Source organism: Antennarius striatus, chromosome 8, assembly GCF_040054535.1.
Source record: "Antennarius striatus isolate MH-2024 chromosome 8, ASM4005453v1, whole genome shotgun sequence".
Classification (NCBI taxonomy): domain Eukaryota; kingdom Metazoa; phylum Chordata; class Actinopteri; order Lophiiformes; family Antennariidae; genus Antennarius; species Antennarius striatus.
In genome coordinates, this window is record NC_090783.1 from 18,218,365 (window position 1) to 18,237,720 (window position 19,356).

At 38.3% G+C, this 19,356-nt stretch overlaps 1 protein-coding gene across 2 annotated transcripts in view; it reads left to right on the plus strand.

Annotated features, from left to right (window-relative positions):
* rbm20 (RNA binding motif protein 20) overlaps positions 1 to 19,356 on the plus strand; it is a 55,140-nt gene that overhangs the window by 33,035 nt on the left and 2,749 nt on the right. For both annotated transcript variants that reach the window (XM_068322719.1, XM_068322720.1), the window contains exons 5-13: positions 3,077 to 3,177; positions 11,446 to 11,592; positions 13,280 to 13,411; positions 13,487 to 13,566; positions 14,484 to 15,168; positions 15,259 to 15,345; positions 15,467 to 16,037; positions 16,403 to 16,468; positions 18,106 to 18,227. In XM_068322719.1, the coding sequence (XP_068178820.1) occupies positions 3,077 to 3,177; positions 11,446 to 11,592; positions 13,280 to 13,411; positions 13,487 to 13,566; positions 14,484 to 15,168; positions 15,259 to 15,345; positions 15,467 to 16,037; positions 16,403 to 16,468; positions 18,106 to 18,227 (1,991 nt within the window). The remainder of the gene's footprint in view (positions 1 to 3,076; positions 3,178 to 11,445; positions 11,593 to 13,279; positions 13,412 to 13,486; positions 13,567 to 14,483; positions 15,169 to 15,258; positions 15,346 to 15,466; positions 16,038 to 16,402; positions 16,469 to 18,105; positions 18,228 to 19,356) is intronic.

Sequence of the window (19,356 nt, forward strand, 5' to 3'; positions counted from 1 at the left end):
GTCCAAAGCTGTTTAAGTCAATCCACTGGACATTAAGAAAGTTCTTGAAGACCTTTTGTCTCTCATCCAAGAGACTTCTTCAGTTCTGAAGGTGGCTGGTCTTGTCCCAGCTTATTAACCCTGTGGGGTGTGGTCAGTGCTAATCACATTCCAAAGGGTGTCAAAGGGGGGTAGTTGATAAGCGAGTTTCACCGTTGCATACTAATGAGGGTTATTAGTATGAGACACATCACTGAGGTGAATCTGATGCGACAATCTTTATGGGAGTTTTGAAAGGACACAATTGTAAATGGGCAAAAAGTGCCCCCCCCCCATTCAGAGATGGCTTCTCCATTTTGACGTGGATGGCTTCTTTCACTCCCCAGGGAGGCGTCCAGAACAGATGCCTGAGCGACCTCAGCTGGCTCCACTCGAGGCGGAGGAGCAGCAGCTGTACTCCGAGCTCCTCCCTGGTGACCGAGCTCCTCACCCTATCTCTAAGGGTGCACCTAGCCACTCTACAGAGGAAACTCTTTTCAGCCGCTTGCATCCGGGATCTTGTCCTTTCGGTCATGACCCAAAGCTCTTGACCGAAATGTAAATCGAGAGCTTCGTCTTGCGACTCAGTTTCTTCTTCACCATGACAGACCTATACAGCAACCACATCACTGCGGAAGCTGCACCGATCTGTCTGTCAATCTCACATTCCATCTTTCCCTCACTCATGAACAAGACCCCAAGATACTTAAACTCCTCCACTAGGGGCAAATACTCTCCACCGACCTGAAGAGGGCACAACACCCTTGGTGGCAGTCATCAGTATGGGGCTCGATGACAGTATATAGTTTGTGTGTGTGTGTGTGTGTTTATTGTACGGGCCCACACACACATGAGCAACTTCTAAGGGGACAGTCGCTTGCTCAAGGGCACCTCGGTAGTGCTTAGGAGGTGAACTGGCACCTTCCACTGCTGGTTCTCACACAAGTTTTTGATATGCATGGGTCTTGAACCGATCACCCTCTGGTCCCCAGCCCAAGACCTGGTGGACTGAGTTACTGCCACCCCCAAACAATTGGTCCTATACAGTTGAGCTATATTTGACAACTGTTATAATCCATATTATAGTAAGAATCAATCTGCTAAGTAAAGAAAGACAACAGTGTATAATTATTTTAAGAAATGATGGTCAGTCAGTCTGGAAAATTTCAAAAAAAATTTTTTAATGTGTCTCCAAGTGCAGTTGCAAAAACCATCAAGTGCTACGATGAACCTGGTTCACTTTCGGACCATTCCAGGAGCTGAAGAGAATAAGTTAATCCAAATCACCAGCCTCAGAAATTGCAAGTCAACATCATGTCAGATTAAAGTCAAGATAAATGTGGCAGAAAATGCAAGAACCACACATCTCAACATCAACTGTTCAGAGAAGAACAGGCATTTTACACATCATGCACACTGCTTATGAAGCAAAAATGGGAAGAGCAGCTTTTAAGTTAAATGCAATCAAACTGACTGTCGAAGTAGGAAATAGAGCTGCTGAATGTTAATTGATCGCAAGATGCTGGAGGTGGCAGTGTTGTTTTATGGCCGTAATACAGGAACTGTTCAGAAAACACGTGGTAGTTAAATTTTTTGGAAATCTTTATGTGTACCATCTTTCTGTGTAAATATCTCATGTTACAACACCTCTACATCGGTGGCTTATGAACAGGTCTATACAGTGCGCCCTCGTTCTATGCAGTCAATGTGTTCCAGGAACCACACACAATTGAGGAATATGCAACCGAGATCGCAATCTATTTGTCTTAATATTTACGGTAATTTAAACGTTTATGAACCCTCCCCGTACTGATATTAAACCACTTTCTATCTGTATTACCTTTTACCACACTCTTAGCGACTGTTTAAAGCACTTTTGTGTCTCACAAAAGTCCAAGCCTGACGGAACAGAACGCAATTCCAGATGCATTCAGCCAATAGAATGCACGTACGGTATGACATGACTGCCTACTAAAAATAAAAAAATTAAGACAATGATATCAGACTTCATACTAAACATAGGAAAACATGTGTTGGTATTATAAACCAAGCGCACCCATCACAGAGTTCTCCCACCGGCAGGCAGCACATCCCGGTCTGAATCAGAAATGGTCTTTTGCGAGGAACGTGAATGAATAAATGAATGAATAAATAAATAAACTTTATGACTCATATGAAACGCGAACAAATATCCAACTGTCAACGCGTCTTCGACATGGAGCTGTTATACGTCAGAAAATAGCCATCTTCTAATCTGTCCATTCTGTATGTACATGTAGACACGGGTTAGACACATTAATGTCACATCGATTTTTGTCGCAGGGAGACGCCCCCCGGATAGAAAAACTTTCGGTTACAGCGTCCACATGACAATACATACCCGGCGTTTTCAAAAAACTTCTCTTTGGCCAGCGTTTTCGTCCCAGATATCTGTGTTGTCGTGTGGACGAAGGGTGTAACCTCAACAACAGACCTTGCTGCCCAATGCCTTACGCCTTATTGTTCACGTGATTCCTTCTGGCAGATGCACCGTGATTGAGTGGGGGCTTGATTGACAGGCAGTGGGTGGAGTTAAAATATGACAGTGTGAGGTTTTCAAGTGAGCTTATTCAAATATATAGATGGGGAGATATGTACGGTTGTTTTTCTTTTAAAAATTTATTCAGCATATGTTCAGGTGGCACAATAGTTTGGAAATTATTGTCAATTTAGAAAATCTGTCCTTGGATGTACTCGAATTTAAAATTAGTTTGAAGTGTTAAGTCTTTAACTTGTAAATGTCAACACATTGCTGGAATAAACCTCCAGGTAAAAATGAGAAGCTGAAAGAATTTGGATTGATGACAGTATCACCAGAATAAGCAGATGTCAGATGTTAGCACTGGTTTTGTACCTTATTTTCCATTATAATGTTGTTGTTTTTTCAAATTTGCTACTATTGTAAAGAAAAAACATTTATGAATTTTTAATTCATATTTATGACACTGTTCCATGAAGTAAACAAATTTGCTTTTTACTTTTTCTTGTTTCAAATTCAAGTTTTAATCTATTTACACAGATGTATCCACTGGAGTCAAAACAGCGTACTTACCAACAGAAGCCATGAAGACTTATTCCATGTCAGACACTGGATGTCCCTCAACCCAGCCAGATTTAAAGGTCAGACAAATGCATGGATTTTTTTCCAAGAGTAGAGGGACTTGCCCTCAGACTGTAAAGGAAAATATGACCAAAAATAATGGAAATAATGGTATCTTCCCAGAGTATGAGTTTGACTGCACTGTGAATACATTGTGTTTAGTCTTTGACACCTCATAGGATTTCCAGAGAGAACAATATTTCATATTTTATCAGCAGTAAAAACATGAAACTACATTATTTAATATACAGTATTCCTTAAATAAATCTGTAAAGACTGTGTCACTTAATGCAGGAAAAAGTGTAAAAAGGCATTGTGAAAGGGCATTAATACTGTATTGTGCCAGGATTGGGCCCGAATCCCCTTGTTGACAGCTGCTGGGGATCAACAGCAGGCTTTGCCCGGGCTTGATTTCTACTCAACTGGATAGCCAGGCAATTACATCATTGAATACAGACTATGTTTTGACATTGTTTATATAGCCTGGTTTTACAACTTAATGATTGTCAAGCCACTGGATACAATTCATTGGAAAGAATAAGAATATACTTTATAACAAAACACATTCTATACTGAAGATGATGTTGGACAGAATGTCTCCAATTATTTATACTTTATATTTGCAGTGTGTACCTATGACCCACAAGATAAGATAAGTGGCTGTAGATTGTGATTGTCTCGTCTGTAAGAAAATTTAAGGATGAATTGTGAAGTGTGTCCATATCTTTTAATGTCTTTCCTTCTTATCTGGATTATGCCATCATATCTAAAGTGGCTACCTACACAAATGATCTTTGAAGGCCCAGGCTTCAAACATACTGCATGCACGTACTGTAATTGCGGATCTAACAGTAAGTGCACTAGAAAAACTTTTGTACTTGAATTTCATATGTAACAAAGACATCAGCTTTGTCTGAATATAACTCGTGGCACAGCAGTGGGTAGCGCTGTCGCCTCACAGCAAGGCGATTCCAGGTTCACGTCCCGCTCTGTGCGGGGTTTGAATGTTCTCTCCGTGTCTGCTAGGGTTCTCTCCGGGTTCTCCGGCTTCCTCCCACCTCCATAGAAACATTCACTTGAGGTTAATTGGCCGTGGTTTCGGGCGCCTGGAGTTTCCCCTGCTTCACGGCCCAAAACAGCATGAGGTGGGGGAAACTCCGGGCACGTGTAAATAATAAGATAAATAGTTTGTCGCTATAGTGCAAAATTCGTTATTCGCGTGTGGTTCCTGGAACGCATAAACTGTGAGTAACGAGAGCACACTAATATAATCCCCACCTACATATTTGAATAAGCTCACTTGAAAACCTCACGCTGTGACCTTCCGGCTTCTACTCGGAAGTTCGGTCCTCTAGCTGAGTTAGCTCCAGGCTTCACATTTGTCCATGTCTCTCACTTACAGAGCCGTTTTGACTTTGTCAAACATATTGGTTTATATTCTTTGATTGTGACAGACCTCACGTTATCATGTGGGGAACCCCAATGCTTTATTCACCAGGACCAAACTCACAAAGCCAGCGTCTACCCGGATGGCCAGACCGTGACACCGAAGTGGCCTTTGTCTTCGTGTTTGTCCGTCTCACACACACGGAGCCGTGAGACACATTTATGAAGCATTAAGTATCACAGTTGCTGCTTGTACAGGACACATCAGTTGTACGAGTGATTCCATGTTCAGTTGTGTTGTTGACAGTTAATTACACTGTACATTACAATTATATTATCAATATATGAATTACATATTTTGAAATGTATTTAAATGTACTTTGTGCTTTCTGTTTTGAGTTATAGGAGAATGTGGATGATGTCAATATAGCAGTAGTAAATTTGGACAGGAAACAGCAGATCCTGTCCATAATCCATCCACAGATAGCTCTGAAACTAACTTAGGCTGTTACTTCTTTGTTCAACCGTAAAGCTGCATGTATGCTGATTGTTTCCCTATTGTCTTATTTCCAGGCTTCAGCTGTGAGCAATAAGTTCATAGCATCTACTATGTTAGGAGAAACAATAACCATACATGGACCTCCCAGTTAACAATATTTTAGAGTGTCACAACTGTTCCAACAATTTTCATGTATTCGAGCAAACAGCAGGAACGACACAGAAAACGGCAACAAATTCTGAGTGAAACTCGCTGTCTAGCACCAACAGTCTGTCCAGCTATGGTTTCGGGTGGTAATGGGACAATCGATGTAGAATCCAAAATGCTCCTCGTCATCTGACAAAAACGGTCTTTAAGTAACGACATACAGTTCTGTTCATGTAGTCAGCTAACAGAAGTATCACTTCTCTAAAATTTCTTTCCCACTTGCTCTTTTGACAGGTGCCTTTTCCTTTAACGTTAGTTCCTTTCCCAATCTCACGATTAGTTAGATTTCTTTCTCAGATTAGCCTGCTAACATTCATCTATGGCTTCACAATGCCCACCCAGCGCAATCCATGATTTGCCAACACAAAGTCGTTGCGTCACCATGATGATTTTGGACTATGTTTGGTGCGCTTGGTTTAGAATACCATGAAGCCAGATATTATTGTTTTATCATGGAATTTTCATGGGTTCTCACTAGTATAATGTAATGTAATATAATATAATATAATATAATATAATATAATATAATATAATATAATATAATATAATATAATTTAGGATAATACTGAATAATATCATATCATATATCATATCACTGCATATCATATCATTTAGATAGTCGTCACCCTACAAACACAATTGGTTCCAAAAGGTTGTTTTTTAAGCTGAGTTGTTTGTAAGTCATTATTTATTAAATTTCAATCCATAATGGCCACCTGAGGTCATTTATGCAATTTATTCATTCATTTTCTTTAGCCGCTTCTTCCGCTGTTGCGGATCACGAGTTTACTGGAGCCTATCCCATCTGGCTTGGGGCGAGAGGCAAGGTACACTCCGGGCGTGATGCCGGTGTACCACAGAGCCACATGATAGACACACAAACAAGCTCACACCTACGGACAATTTGAGACTGGCCAATTCACCTGAAGTACATGTCTTTGGAGGTGGGAGGAAGCCAGAGAACCCAGAGAGAATGCATGCAGACGCGGGGAGAACATACAAACTCCACATAGAGCAGGACTCAAACCTCGAACCGTCTTGCCATGCGGTGACAGCGCTACCCACTGTGCCACCGTGACGCCCAATTAAACGCTATTACGACTATTAATGTGAAAGTACTATTCCATAAGCCTTACCAAAAACAATTACAGACATAAAAACAACACATAAATGAATTAAAATACTGTTGTACCTTAATGTAACTTACCTTTAGATTCCAACCCCTGAATCAATTGGTACCAGACCACACAGAATACAAAAAATTTATTTTTCCTTTTTGTTTTTTGTCTGGTTCTGAATGATGTTTTCTTTTAGAAAATTACTAGATTTTCTTTTCCACATCTATGAGTCATTCTTGACGCAAGATGCTTGCCTAGGTTACATGACTGCCTTCTTAATGGGGTCTCTACAGCCGGTAACACAGACTACATCACCACTAAATTGAAACTCCCAAGATAGCAAAATGAAGAAATAAACATGTTTGGTAGAAAGGGGAACCACAGTTGGACACGGTTGCTTTTATCTAGGCATCTGCATAAATTGGACCTTCGTATCTTGAGGGCTACCTGCGCTACATTTTAGGGAGGTGTAGCCTTATAATCTCATTTGTTTTGTTTTCAGCTCCAATTTGTTAAGAAATACATTTTTGGGTGGAAGAAGTGTAAAAGTACTTCTTCCAATCCAGCAAATTTCTTCAACTCTCTTTATGAGGCATTTGTTGTTTTCATTGCTGGGAGAGCCTGTTACACAGCGGCAAGCTCTGTTTCAGCATTAGTTCCTATAAAAATCACCTGTGTGAGCAGAAAAGGTTTTACTGGCTCTAAACGTTCACTTTAGCATAGAGGACTCACAAATAAACACACACAACCACAGACCATGATTCATTTTGATTTTATTTTTCTACATATTTACTATTAACATAAAAGACATATACATTTCAAGGTCATTATGCCATTCATTCATTCATTCATTTATTCATTCAGAAATTAAACCGCTTTGAGCGGAACTCAAAAGAAAATCTAATTGTGATATGCAGAAGGATGTATAAAAATATGCACATACTGTAGATACTTACACATAGACATTAGTCCTATTGTCAAGAAGCCCAGCATGAAGTAACACAGTGGCTTCATATGATAACATAGCTCAAATGGAGATAAACACAGGATTACAGCTAACTGCTTTTAGGCACATGGACCATAAAGACCTCCAGGTCACACCCCTGGGCAGCAGTGTAAAGTTTCAGATTGGCAAGAGGCTGGTAAATCTATCTGTGGGATCAACGTGTGAGAGCTCTGCAGTGGAACGTGGAAAGAAACTGTGAAACCAGACTGATCATCTCCTTGGATCCTCCAACATGGATCCTACTTTGCACAAATAAACAGACAAGTCCTTAGGAGCCATTCCAGCTAATGTCAGTCAGCATGCTGTCAGTGGGGTATAAAAAAAGTACTGTGTGAAATGGATGTTATCCTTTACACCATTAAGTCTTAGCTCAGTAGGTCACAGTGATGAGACTGAGATGTATTTAGCAACAGAGGACAACAGAACACATCATGGTAGGTAAATCCATTACCTCAGCAGACTATATTGAAATGCGTATGCTTTCTAAATACATTTAAGGAAACAGAATGGGAAACATGGCTGAATTTCACATAGCTGGTTCATTGGGCTTCATTTAGAATTATGATAGAGCAGTACTCTTTAAAAAAGTGTTATAAGTCTCCCTGTTAAAAACACAGGCCCTATTTCAATAATCTAATTCATAGGGTTTTTTTTTATCATTTAGACTGGAGCAAGATTGAAAATTATCTTAAATATAGTAAGTCATTTGTTTAATGTATTTCTTCTGTAGGTATTTCTTTTTAAAAAAAAAATTTTCACAATTCAGCTTTTATGAATAATTTGTTTTAAAACTGTGGCATTGTCTAGATAGACTATTTTTAACTGTTTTTTTTTTTGTCAAAATGCTTTGTTCTACAAACTGACAATTGGTGCAAAATCAACCATTCCTGACACTGCTACTGTTTGAAATGCCTTGTCAAACTGCCATTTTACATTTCTGAATCTTGTCATCTTATTTTTCAATCACTTCTTTCCTGGATCTGTTGAATACAACATGATTTAATTTTTTGTTCTGGTGGTGGCTCTGGCACTGATATAGAGATGTTAACAGATGAATCATTGTTAAATTGAAATTTATGTTCTGCTGTTCAGAAAAAAATAATTTTTGGCATAGAATTTAAATTTCTTGATCACCCGCATTTTATAGGAATGACTAATTAATTGGCATATGAACAGAATTTTCTTTTTTTTTTCTTCTTCCTCATCTTCTTCTTCTGCACCTGCAATAATTTCCCCCCGGGCATTAATAAAGTATTTAAAGTATTCCTATTTATATGTTTAGAGAATTCTTATTCATTATTCAAATCTCACTTTAAAGGAATACATGAATTCTCCATTTTCACTTCATTTAAATTAAAAACAATAACAGGGTTTCCCTGAGTATATTCCCAGTAAAAACCTGGCTGTTAGTCTGAAGTGAAATTAGGACACCAGACAGCCCCACACATGGAACTGTCTGTCAGGACTTTCACCCAGAGAAGGAGGAGGAGGGTGGGCACTGGAAAACTGCAGTTACAGCACAATGGTTGCAGAAATAGGACTCCCTCATATGACAAGCTAAGTATAACACTACTCTGCATTCGATGGAACATGAGGTGTCAACTGGTATTCGCACTGGCTGGTTTTGCTTATCTTTGTGTTTTTACATTTGAGAAATGCAATATCCAACTTCTTCAGGGGAACATGGGAAAAAAAGATTTACTCTACTCCTGGTGCAGTTTGTCAAAAATAGAACATGGTTTACTCACTTAAACTCTTTCTTATGAGCATTCTGTATGTTATTTGTTTGGAATGGAAATGTATACATACATACGCCATATATTACATATGCAAGCTAAGTCTTATGAATACAGATTTTGTAGTTGCACCACAGAAAAAAATGCTTAAAGAGAGATGGACACAGTGATGATTACATTCTCACGCAATATACAGTATGATGGAAATTAAACGTGTCTCCTTTGTGTATCCACCAGCTATTTTCACACATTCTGAAGTATACACGAGTCCATCTAAGTGGCAGTGATGAAACAATTCCATGGCTTGGTTTTGATCAAATTTTCTGTTGAAAAAACATCCTCACATTAGACTTTTTTTTGTCTCAATCTGCTTTTGTACAGAATTGACAGAAAACTGTTTGCTCATATGTTTGTTGAGCCAAACAAACACACAAACTTGTCCTTTTCAAAGCTCCAAGAGAGAACCTGAGGTTATGCAGTGTGATGTGATCATCATCAATCATCACTTTGGCAGTGTTGTCTTGGACTCACTGACTGAATTCTGTCATACGAGACATAGTCACAGATTCACATTTCCCCACTTTAGAGAAAAATTTGGCCTCTGGAGAAGCACCCCTGACCTCGGACAACATGAAGAAGTGTGCTACATCAAAGTTATGCAGTTGTGTTTCAAAGAGAAAAAGCTTGTCTTTACCCGGTGTTGTGCCCTTTAGACTCCTGAGATCAAGCAGCTCTTCTGTAATGCAACAGATTTTATTAACTCCCTTAAAAAAATTAACAGCTGTGTCATGTGGCATCTTTGTTCTCGTCACATGCAATTGAGTAAAAATAAAAAGCACAGGCTTTGTGTGACACTTGCTGGTTAAAGTTAGCAGAGAAGTCTATGATTCTGCGCACAACTGTTTGTGGATATGAATGTTATTGATTTCTTGCATCTCTTCCAGGCACATTATTTCTTTAACTTAATGAAGAACTCTTTAATTAAGTCACCATCTGAAAAAGATTTGCTGTGTCTTGTCATAATTTGAGATGCCTCAAAGCTGGCTATGGCAGCATTCTCTTGTACTTTTTGCACGGAAAAAATGCTGCTGTGTTCGCAGGCCAGCTGCCACATTTTTAGCTTTCTATGCTCTTTCAGCACTGGTATAGGATCTGTAGGTTTGATATTTTGATTCATGGTGCTGATGTACATTAACAGTAGTATCATTGCACATCAAACAAACACACTTTCCCTTGACTTCTATGCAGAAATATTCATATCTCCCACAATGTATGGTATTTGCGTCACTTTTTATCTTGCATTGCTTTTATGCCAATATTTTTGGACTTCTTTAAAACTGGCCCATTGGCTACAGTTAGCTTACGGCCATAGTTTGGACACCCCTGGTATAGGCCCAAAACCATCGATACGTCAGCGATACAATAACTTTCGTATAGCTGACAACACTGTCCCCACCCACAACAGCACACACGTCCGGGCTTACAGTAGCTAATCAACATTGGGCTGCAAGCAACTGAAGCCTTAGAATGTCGCTGAAGATAAGATTTCTCTTTTCGGGTAGTGAGCAAATTTTTCGATCTGTCACAGTCGCTCATTGCCTGAGCTATCTAATGCTCAAGCGATTTTTCCTTTTACTTTGTATGTTAATTTGTCACAAGCGGGAAAAAAAAAATGCTCTGGCGTGAACGCAGCTTTGGGAGCCTTCTATGTCTTGGACTGTTCTTAGAAGCAAAAATTGGGGTTAAAACCGAATAATGCAGGTCACTTGTCTATGGGTTTGTGTCAAATGTGTGACACGTGTGTGAATAATCAGCTTATAAGTTTATAAGCTATTGTCAAACATGTAAAGATGTGCTCTTTGCCTGTATCACAGAGGGGAAATGACAGGACTTCCTGTGTAATACTACATTTATATTAGAAAAATTGCTTCAGTGCTGATTTAAACTCACATGAATTCTTTATGTTTTATGCTTACTTACATTGTAAAAGAGAAAAGGAGATATTGTGATTGAAAATGTTAGCTTAAGAACTGCTACCAAATCCCTTGACCAACAGCTGAATTCCAGCCTTGTATAATGAGTTAACAGGTTTATGCATTACTGTGAACGTTAGTAAAATCATTTGACTAACCCAGTTTCTATTGGTCTTGGAGTTATTGTCACTGTATTTTAAGTAGAATGAAGTTTGAAGGGTTTTGTATTGGCAATATTTAAATTTAAATATTTTGTTTTCATTTGTTTAATAGAATTGCACCACTGCAATGTACAATATTTAAAACAATTGTCGTTAATGGCACACAGATTATTTTAAACTTTTTAATTATCATTATTTGCAGTCATTTCCACCCAGAAAAGCCACAGTAGGCCGTGTTATTCACATCTGCAACCTCCCTGAAGGCAGCTGCACAGAGAATGATGTCATTAACCTGGGACTACCATTCGGCAAAGTCACAAACTACATCCTCATGCGCTCTACCCATCAGGTAAAATTAATGTTCATTATTTGCTGTTTAATTTTACCCATGAGCATTGTTAATTTACAAATTTCATTTCAGTGCAAAGAAATTATACTATTGCTGTGCAATAGTACAAGACGCATAAAACCGTTTTATAAATAAACAAAAAAGTGTCCACTAAGTCTCCAGTTTTTTTTAATTTTCTGTCTTAGAAGACAGAAAAAAAAATGTTTTCATGATTAAAAAGTGACAATAAAATACATTTATTGTATGTCTGGATAAGCATAGGTGAATTTTCTTTTATACTTTTCATTTTACTGACTGAAAAGTAAAAATAACTGGAGTGATGAGTCATGTGTTGAATGTTGTGTTAATATTTAAGGTAAAAACCCTAACCCTAATTAAACCCAGAATACCTATCCTCCCGATAGAAAGCACAACAGGCGGAAGTGGGCTATCTTTTTCTGTATCATAATATGAAAGAGTACCAGATGTTATTATGGTAAAGGCTATCCTAGTATTTTGTGACGACCAAAAATATAACATCTTTTTATTTGCTGCATTTTTTTTATTATCTTGTACTTTATGAAACTTATTAAAGAATAATAGATGACCATTCACTGGGGCCTGCAGGTTTTAAGTAAAAGATTTGTCAAATTCAAAATTTCAATCTAAATTAAAAGGGGTCTGTTATTAAATGCACATTTTTTCAGATCTCTACATATACATAATGGTCCTCCCTAAACCTACACATTCTAGAATCTGGAGAACAAACGCTTCTTGCATCAATAAATATCTGGAAAAAATGCACAGCCTTAGGGCCGAATAAGGAGAATTTAAGTATGAAAAACTTAAAGAAATTGTAATGAAGAGATAATATATAAGAGAATAAAAATGTATACACAGGTAAGTAGTTTATAGTGTCCTAGCTTCCATTCGCCCTCCTCCTCACTGCGACGTAGGTTAATGAATGGAGGTAAAGTATTGACTTCGCCCAACACCTCATGTTTCATTAAACTGCGTTAGCTTATCTCCCCGCTGTTATTAGCTAGCGATCTCTCTTGTCCGTAACGATTGTTGGGAAACACAGCTTTTATTAGCTCTTGTCCGTAATCATTTGTTGTCAACTCCACTGATTTTTGTCCCATTTGTAAACACTTGTGTGTTTTACTCCACAAATCTTTTGCAATGTCCTTTGCAATGGGGCCACGGAGTCATGTTTGGCTGACTGAGAAAGCAGCTCCACGCTTAGCGCAGAGAAATTAACAGTTATATTATGAAAAACAAGAGAGAAAATCACTAACAAAAAAATGAAAAAAGACCCAAATACGTAGAAATGAAGTTAAGGAAAGTTAAAATAAGTGGATGCACATGGACCTGAGAGGGGAGGGAGGCTTGATGAAGAGAGAACCCAGAGGCACGACCATTAACACGGAGCATTTCAGGGTGGAAGTGATCTTATTAGTATTCAATCAATAGGGCAAGACATTTCAAATACAGTGTAGTCGGACATCTGGCAACTGAATGACATGAATTTAAAAAAGCCTAATATTGGACCTTTAAATAATTTATTCCAGAATCATGAAGTTGTTTACAGAGTAGTCTTGCATTATGGTTGGATCTTCTCAAAATATTCTTGTGCTCACCGAATAAAAAGAAAAGGCAATATAATCATCAAGATGAAATTATTTTTAAAAGATTTTCTCTTCATTAGGCATTTCTAGAGATGGCTTATAATGAAGCAGCTCAAGCCATGGTTCAATACTATCAACTTTCTCCAGCCATGATTAACAATCAGAAACTTCTCATACGGATGTCTAAGAGGTACAAGGAGTTGCAACTCAAGGTAAGAATGGAGGACGAATAAAAAAGCAAATTATACATTGTGCTATGCAATAATGAAAGTTTTTTCCCTGTGTAGAAACCAGGTAAAGATGTTCAATCAATCATCCAGGATATCAGCTCACAGCGGGAAAGGGATGAGGTACAAGACCATGAAAAGTAAGACAACTTTCATTTCTTGTAATTAACAAAGTAATGATTAATGATCCACCTGTTCCCTGTAGTGAGAGCAGGAGAAGCTAGAGAGGTGGAGGTTTGTCCTGTAAAGGAGAGAAATGAAGGTTAGCCGCAGTAAGACAGAGTACATGTGTGTGAATGAGAGGGACCCAAGTGGAAGAGTGAAGTTACAGGGAGAAGAGATCAAGATGGTGGAGTATTTTAAGTACTTAAGGTCAACAGTCCAGAGCAATGGAGAGTGTGTAAAAGAGGTGAAGAAGCGTGTACAGGCAGGATGGAAAGGGTGGAGAAAAGTGTCAGGTGTGATGTGTGATAGAAGAGTTTCAGCTAAAATGAAAGGAAAGGTGTACAAAACTGTGGTGAGACCAGCGATGTTGTTTGGTCTAGAGACAGTGTCACTGAGGAAAAGACAGGAGACAGAGCTGGAGGTATGAAGATGCTGACGTTCTCGCTGGGAGTGACCAGGATGGATAGGATCAGGAATAAGTACATCAGAAGGACAGCACATGTTAGAGGTTTTGGAGATAAAGTCAGAGAGGCCAGACTGGGATGGTTTGGACATGTCCAGAGGAGAGATAGTGAATATATTTGTAGAAGGATGCTGAGTTTTTGACTGCCATGCAGGAGGTCTAGAGGAAGACCAAAGAGGAGGTTTATGGATGTAGTGAAAGAGGACATGAAGGTTTTTGGTGTGAGAGAAGAGGATGTAGAAGACAGGGTTAGATGGAGGCAACTGATTCGCTGTGGCGACCCCTGAAGGGAAAGGCCGAAAGGAGAAGGTGAACAAAGTAATGATTAAATACTGACTTTATTTTAATCATTGAATATGAAATTAGTGTAAAATAAAGACTTCGATTCTTATTTGAATTCAACGTTTGTATTTAATCATTTGATTCCAGCTACATGCCAGAGAGACCACGCTCCCGCAGCCCCATTAGCCACTCTCTGAGTTCTCAGTCCCACAGCCCCAGCTTTACATCCTGCAGTTCAGCCCACAGCCCCCAGGGAGCACCCTATAGGGGTCCAGACAGAGGTAGTAATGGTACAGGACCCCGTATGGGCCTTTGGGATTGGTCAACAAGAAGAGGTGATGATGAACGGGAAAGAGATGACCGATGGAGGAAAGGGATGGATGACGACTGGCCTAATGGAAGGTCAGCTGATCGTTGGAAGACTTACCAGAAACCTTTAGATCATGTCAGTTCAAGATCTACAGATGAGCGGGGAGGAGGAGGAGGAATTGAAGTGATGAGAGGCAGCAGAGATCGGCACCCACAAGGAAGCCCTCAAGGCTTTAACTCTTACAGAAACATAGATGATTTCTACATGAAGGAACCAACATTCAAGTCAGATAAGCTACCCAGACCTCCACACCAAAGGCATGATGCAAAGATAAAGAAGAGGGATAGTAGTGATTACCATAATAGATTGAGGAATTTGGACTTTGACAGGACAGAGCAGCCTCTTCACAGAAGACTAGAAACCAAGAGGCAGAGTTCACCAAGCAGGGGCAGGCATAAAAAGACAAGCAAGAGTCACACCACAGGAGAACAACATGAGGCCAAAAATGCTACTGAAAATACTGTAAGTCACTTCTATATATGGAGATTATTGTCGCATACTTGCTTTACAGGATTCATCATTATAAATGCTAAATTGTTTATTTTCCTCTAGGATCAAGGGTCAAAAGAAAAGTCTGCATCGCCCCCCTCAAGTCATAAACCAAAAGAGGAAGTAGAATGTAATAAAGATAGAAATAGTGTAAGAATTTTTGACTGCAAATTAAACCCTTATATAATACCACTAATATATTTATACCTTCTTGAAAGCTGTGGATTGCTTCTTGAGTATCAACAGCCCCTTTATTGATCTATTTTTGTAGGTAACTGAATGCGAAAGTGCAGATGACTCTGATGAAGAGTGCTGGTATCCTAAGAACATGGAGGAACTTGTCACCGTTGATGAAGTGGGAGGTGAAGATGACTCCATTATTGAGCCTGACCTTCCTGAGCTGGAAAAGTATGCACCCTGCCCTGATGAGTCTGCAGAGGAAAAAGCAATGGAGGAGCATGTCTTACCACCGGCTTCCTCCATGGAGACTCAGGCATTAAAAGAGATGTCTAACCTGGTCTGTGAGGATGTAAGAGACCAGACAGAGGCATCTCTAAATAATAAACTAGACAATGTTTTAACCAGTTCTGAAGACCTGAACCTCCAGTGTCAAACAGCTCCTGAATTACCAGTCGATGTACTTGGTGACTTCCCCAGTGAAGAGTTCAAGGCTACACTTGAGGAGACATGTTTAGAGAATGAAGTAACCAAAAGTGAGCCAACAGGAGAGTCAAATGAAAATCACATCTCTGCTGCAGAAGACAGCAAAACCCTGGACGTAGGACCTATCACAGAATCAATCAAGAATGGGGTTCAACACAAAAATCACAGTCTTATAAGAGGTGCTTCTCAAAATTCAAATGTTTGCAGTACCTTACAGCTATATGAGCCTCATTGTTTACTTGTAATTGATTGCTCAGATAATAGATCTTGCAGTTCACATTCATAATTACAAATAGCCTGTAATAGCTTTTAAGTACAATGTGTTTATAATAGAGATTAACATGTTGGTTTTTTAAAGCTTTTGTGCCACCAACAAAAGCATATCTAGAAGACAACTAACTTAGTAGTATTCAAGCCAGAATCAACATACTATTGTCTAACATATGACCGTTTGGTCTTGAGGATTCTTATTAAAGTCGCATGACCACAATCAAATATGTTACATGGCATCCTGCTTGTCTAATGGTTGGTTTGCCTTTTACAGAGATTGAGACCCCCTTGCCATCTCGTGAGCAGGACAGAGCTGTCAGTGAACATACAATACCTTTGGGTAAGAATAACATGTCTATATTTTTAAATTTAAAATGTATTATGAAAAGAAAAAAATAATAAGGATCTCATTGAGTTCATATATCCAAAGCTGTTTGAAGTAATCCAGTGGATTTAGAGAACGTTTCACCTCTCATCCAAGAGGCTTCTTAAATTGTAGAACTCTTTTTCAGTTCTCAAACTTGTGGATAAGAGGTGAAACATCTTCAAGAAACTTTCTTAAAGTTCAGTGGATTGATTTTAAACATCTTTTGATTACCATCACCTGGATTATTGAGAATCTACACAGACATTGAGATCATATAGTTTTCATATTATCAGAAAATGTCAGGTTGTGCCTGATTCTAATGATAAAAACTGCATCAGACTTCTGGAAACAGCTAGATTAAATTTAGTCCAAGAGTATGAATCAATCTGTTTTTGATTATGTCATGGAAATAAATCCATGGAGTTTTGGGACTGTGGACTAGTCCTAATTGAAGTTAAGTGTTATCTTGTGAATCATTAATGACCACAATGACAACTGCTATATTAGCACCCTAATTGAGTGGAATTGCTAGCTCACTTGGCTGATCCACTTCTGTGAGCATGTTGTGAAATGCACCCTAGAGATATCAGTATTTATATCATGATTAGGGCTAGAATGACATGGCTTAGCACATGGCCAGTACTGGGCCTGCTATATGGAGATTAACACAATCTGAGGTACATTGTAACAATAGACCACAACAACACACAAAGAACAAGTGTTTGAGTGTGTCTGAGACAAAGTGTGTCCATTCATAGCCTAATATTTATTTCATCCTCCAAATTATGTAGAACAGTAATGCCCGCACCCATTTCTGTACTGTTGTAATGTAAATTTGTGCACTAAGATCAAATGCATAGTAACTATTGCTTTTTAAGTTAATATAATGTAGGTGTTATTGTCCTACAACACACATAGTAAAACACACATTACTCAGCCAGTATTACACACTCATTTTTAAACGTTATTTCAGATTAACACCAGACACCATTAAATAAAAGAAAACTGACTCATCCTCTATAATTAATTCAATATAATAAAAAACATTCTGGTTTTTCTTTGGATATTTGAATGTTTGGGATGTTTTTAAAATACACATTTACCTCCCAGTGAGTGAAGTTCTTTGTTAAATACTTTTCACTTTGACTTGTATTTTATACCTGAGCAACATTATGATTAGGGAAACACAGTTTAATTTCAGTCAAATCTTATTCTGTAATATGTATTTTTTTTCTTCACTGCAATGTAGTATTCTTTCATTGAAAGCATTTTCAGTTGACTAGAATCAATCAGTTAAACCCTATAGAGAACGGTCCAGCTAGGGGAGCATGAAGAGAGGGGAGCTTGCATTTGATGGAAGCATGTTCTAGTTTCTGTCCTACAATTGAAATTAGGATAAAATGAATAAATGTGCAAATATTCTCAATTAAAAATATAAATATATATACGTTTTTGTTATCAAAATTTTGATTCAGTTAAAATTGTTTTAAAACACAAACACACACTGTGAAATTGAAAGGATTGCAACATTCTCTCATGACAACTGCTGATTTATGTTTTTTCTGTATTCTGATTTCTGTATTTCTATTTTATTGTGAACACTGTTGTAGGAGTGGAGTTCATTGTGCCCCAAACTGGCTATTACTGTAAACTCTGTGGGCTGTTCTATACAAATGAGGACGTTGCAAAGACCACTCACTGCCGCAGCACTGTACACTACAGGAACCTACAGGTAGACACAGCATGGCTACACACTATTCTTCAGCAGATAATGATAATAAGACACAACACGATTTAAGCGTTTTTCATTCTTCCTCAAATTATATGAGAATTACATGTACATGATGATAAAATGTTTGTACAGTTTATCTATTTCTTCTCACTCTATTTATATCAGAGACTGTTAGATCATAAAATTATAACTATATGCACACGTGGTACACTGAACTGAAACCACTACTGGTGTGGTCTGAAAGCAATTTTTTACACCTGTCGTTGGGTTCACGAATAACTATGTCACACTTTTACATTCATCACATGCACATCATTCTTTTCCTCTTTCCTCTGCTACTTGTCCCTTTTAGGTTGCAATTTGACATAATTAAAGAAAATTGTGATCTAGTCATCATAAGGACAAATTAATATGATGATCAGTAGTACAGTATATATTTGTGAACTGTATGAGCTGCCCAACTTTCTATATGTCGTAAGCATATCAAACTATATTGCAATGTGATACTGATGTCTACAGTACAGTAGAGTTGTTTTACTTATACTTAATATCATAATTTAAGTATTATATATAAACCCTTAATGCTAGATTACAAGTTAGCAGTAATAACAGCAGATTGTAAAGTTTTAGATAGATAGATGACAATTAGAAGAGTCTAAAGAACATTTTAGCTGTTTTCTATTGATTAACCTTAAAGTAATTTTTGAAGAGAAACTCAAAGAAATCGTACAGTTTTATAATATTTTAAGCTATAGATTTTGATATATTTGATGTTGAACATTAAAAATAGACTAGTGCAGTCAGATGTGCAAACTAACTGCAAAATGCAAAAATATAATAACACACACACACGCGCGCGCGCACACACACGCACACACACACACGCGCGCGCGCACACACACATACACACACATTGCAATTTGACTGACAGCACAACTGTTTAAAACAGGTTTTTCCTCTTGGAATGTAATCCATCAAATGGTAGGAACTCATCCACTCCTCCACCTCAGCTGTGCTGCCAGAGACGAAAGTAATGCAAGATGTCTTGGCACCGAGTAGCTGATAATGGGAAATTTAATACATTTAGGGTTTCATGCAATCGCTGTCAGTATGATTGTATGTGTTTGGT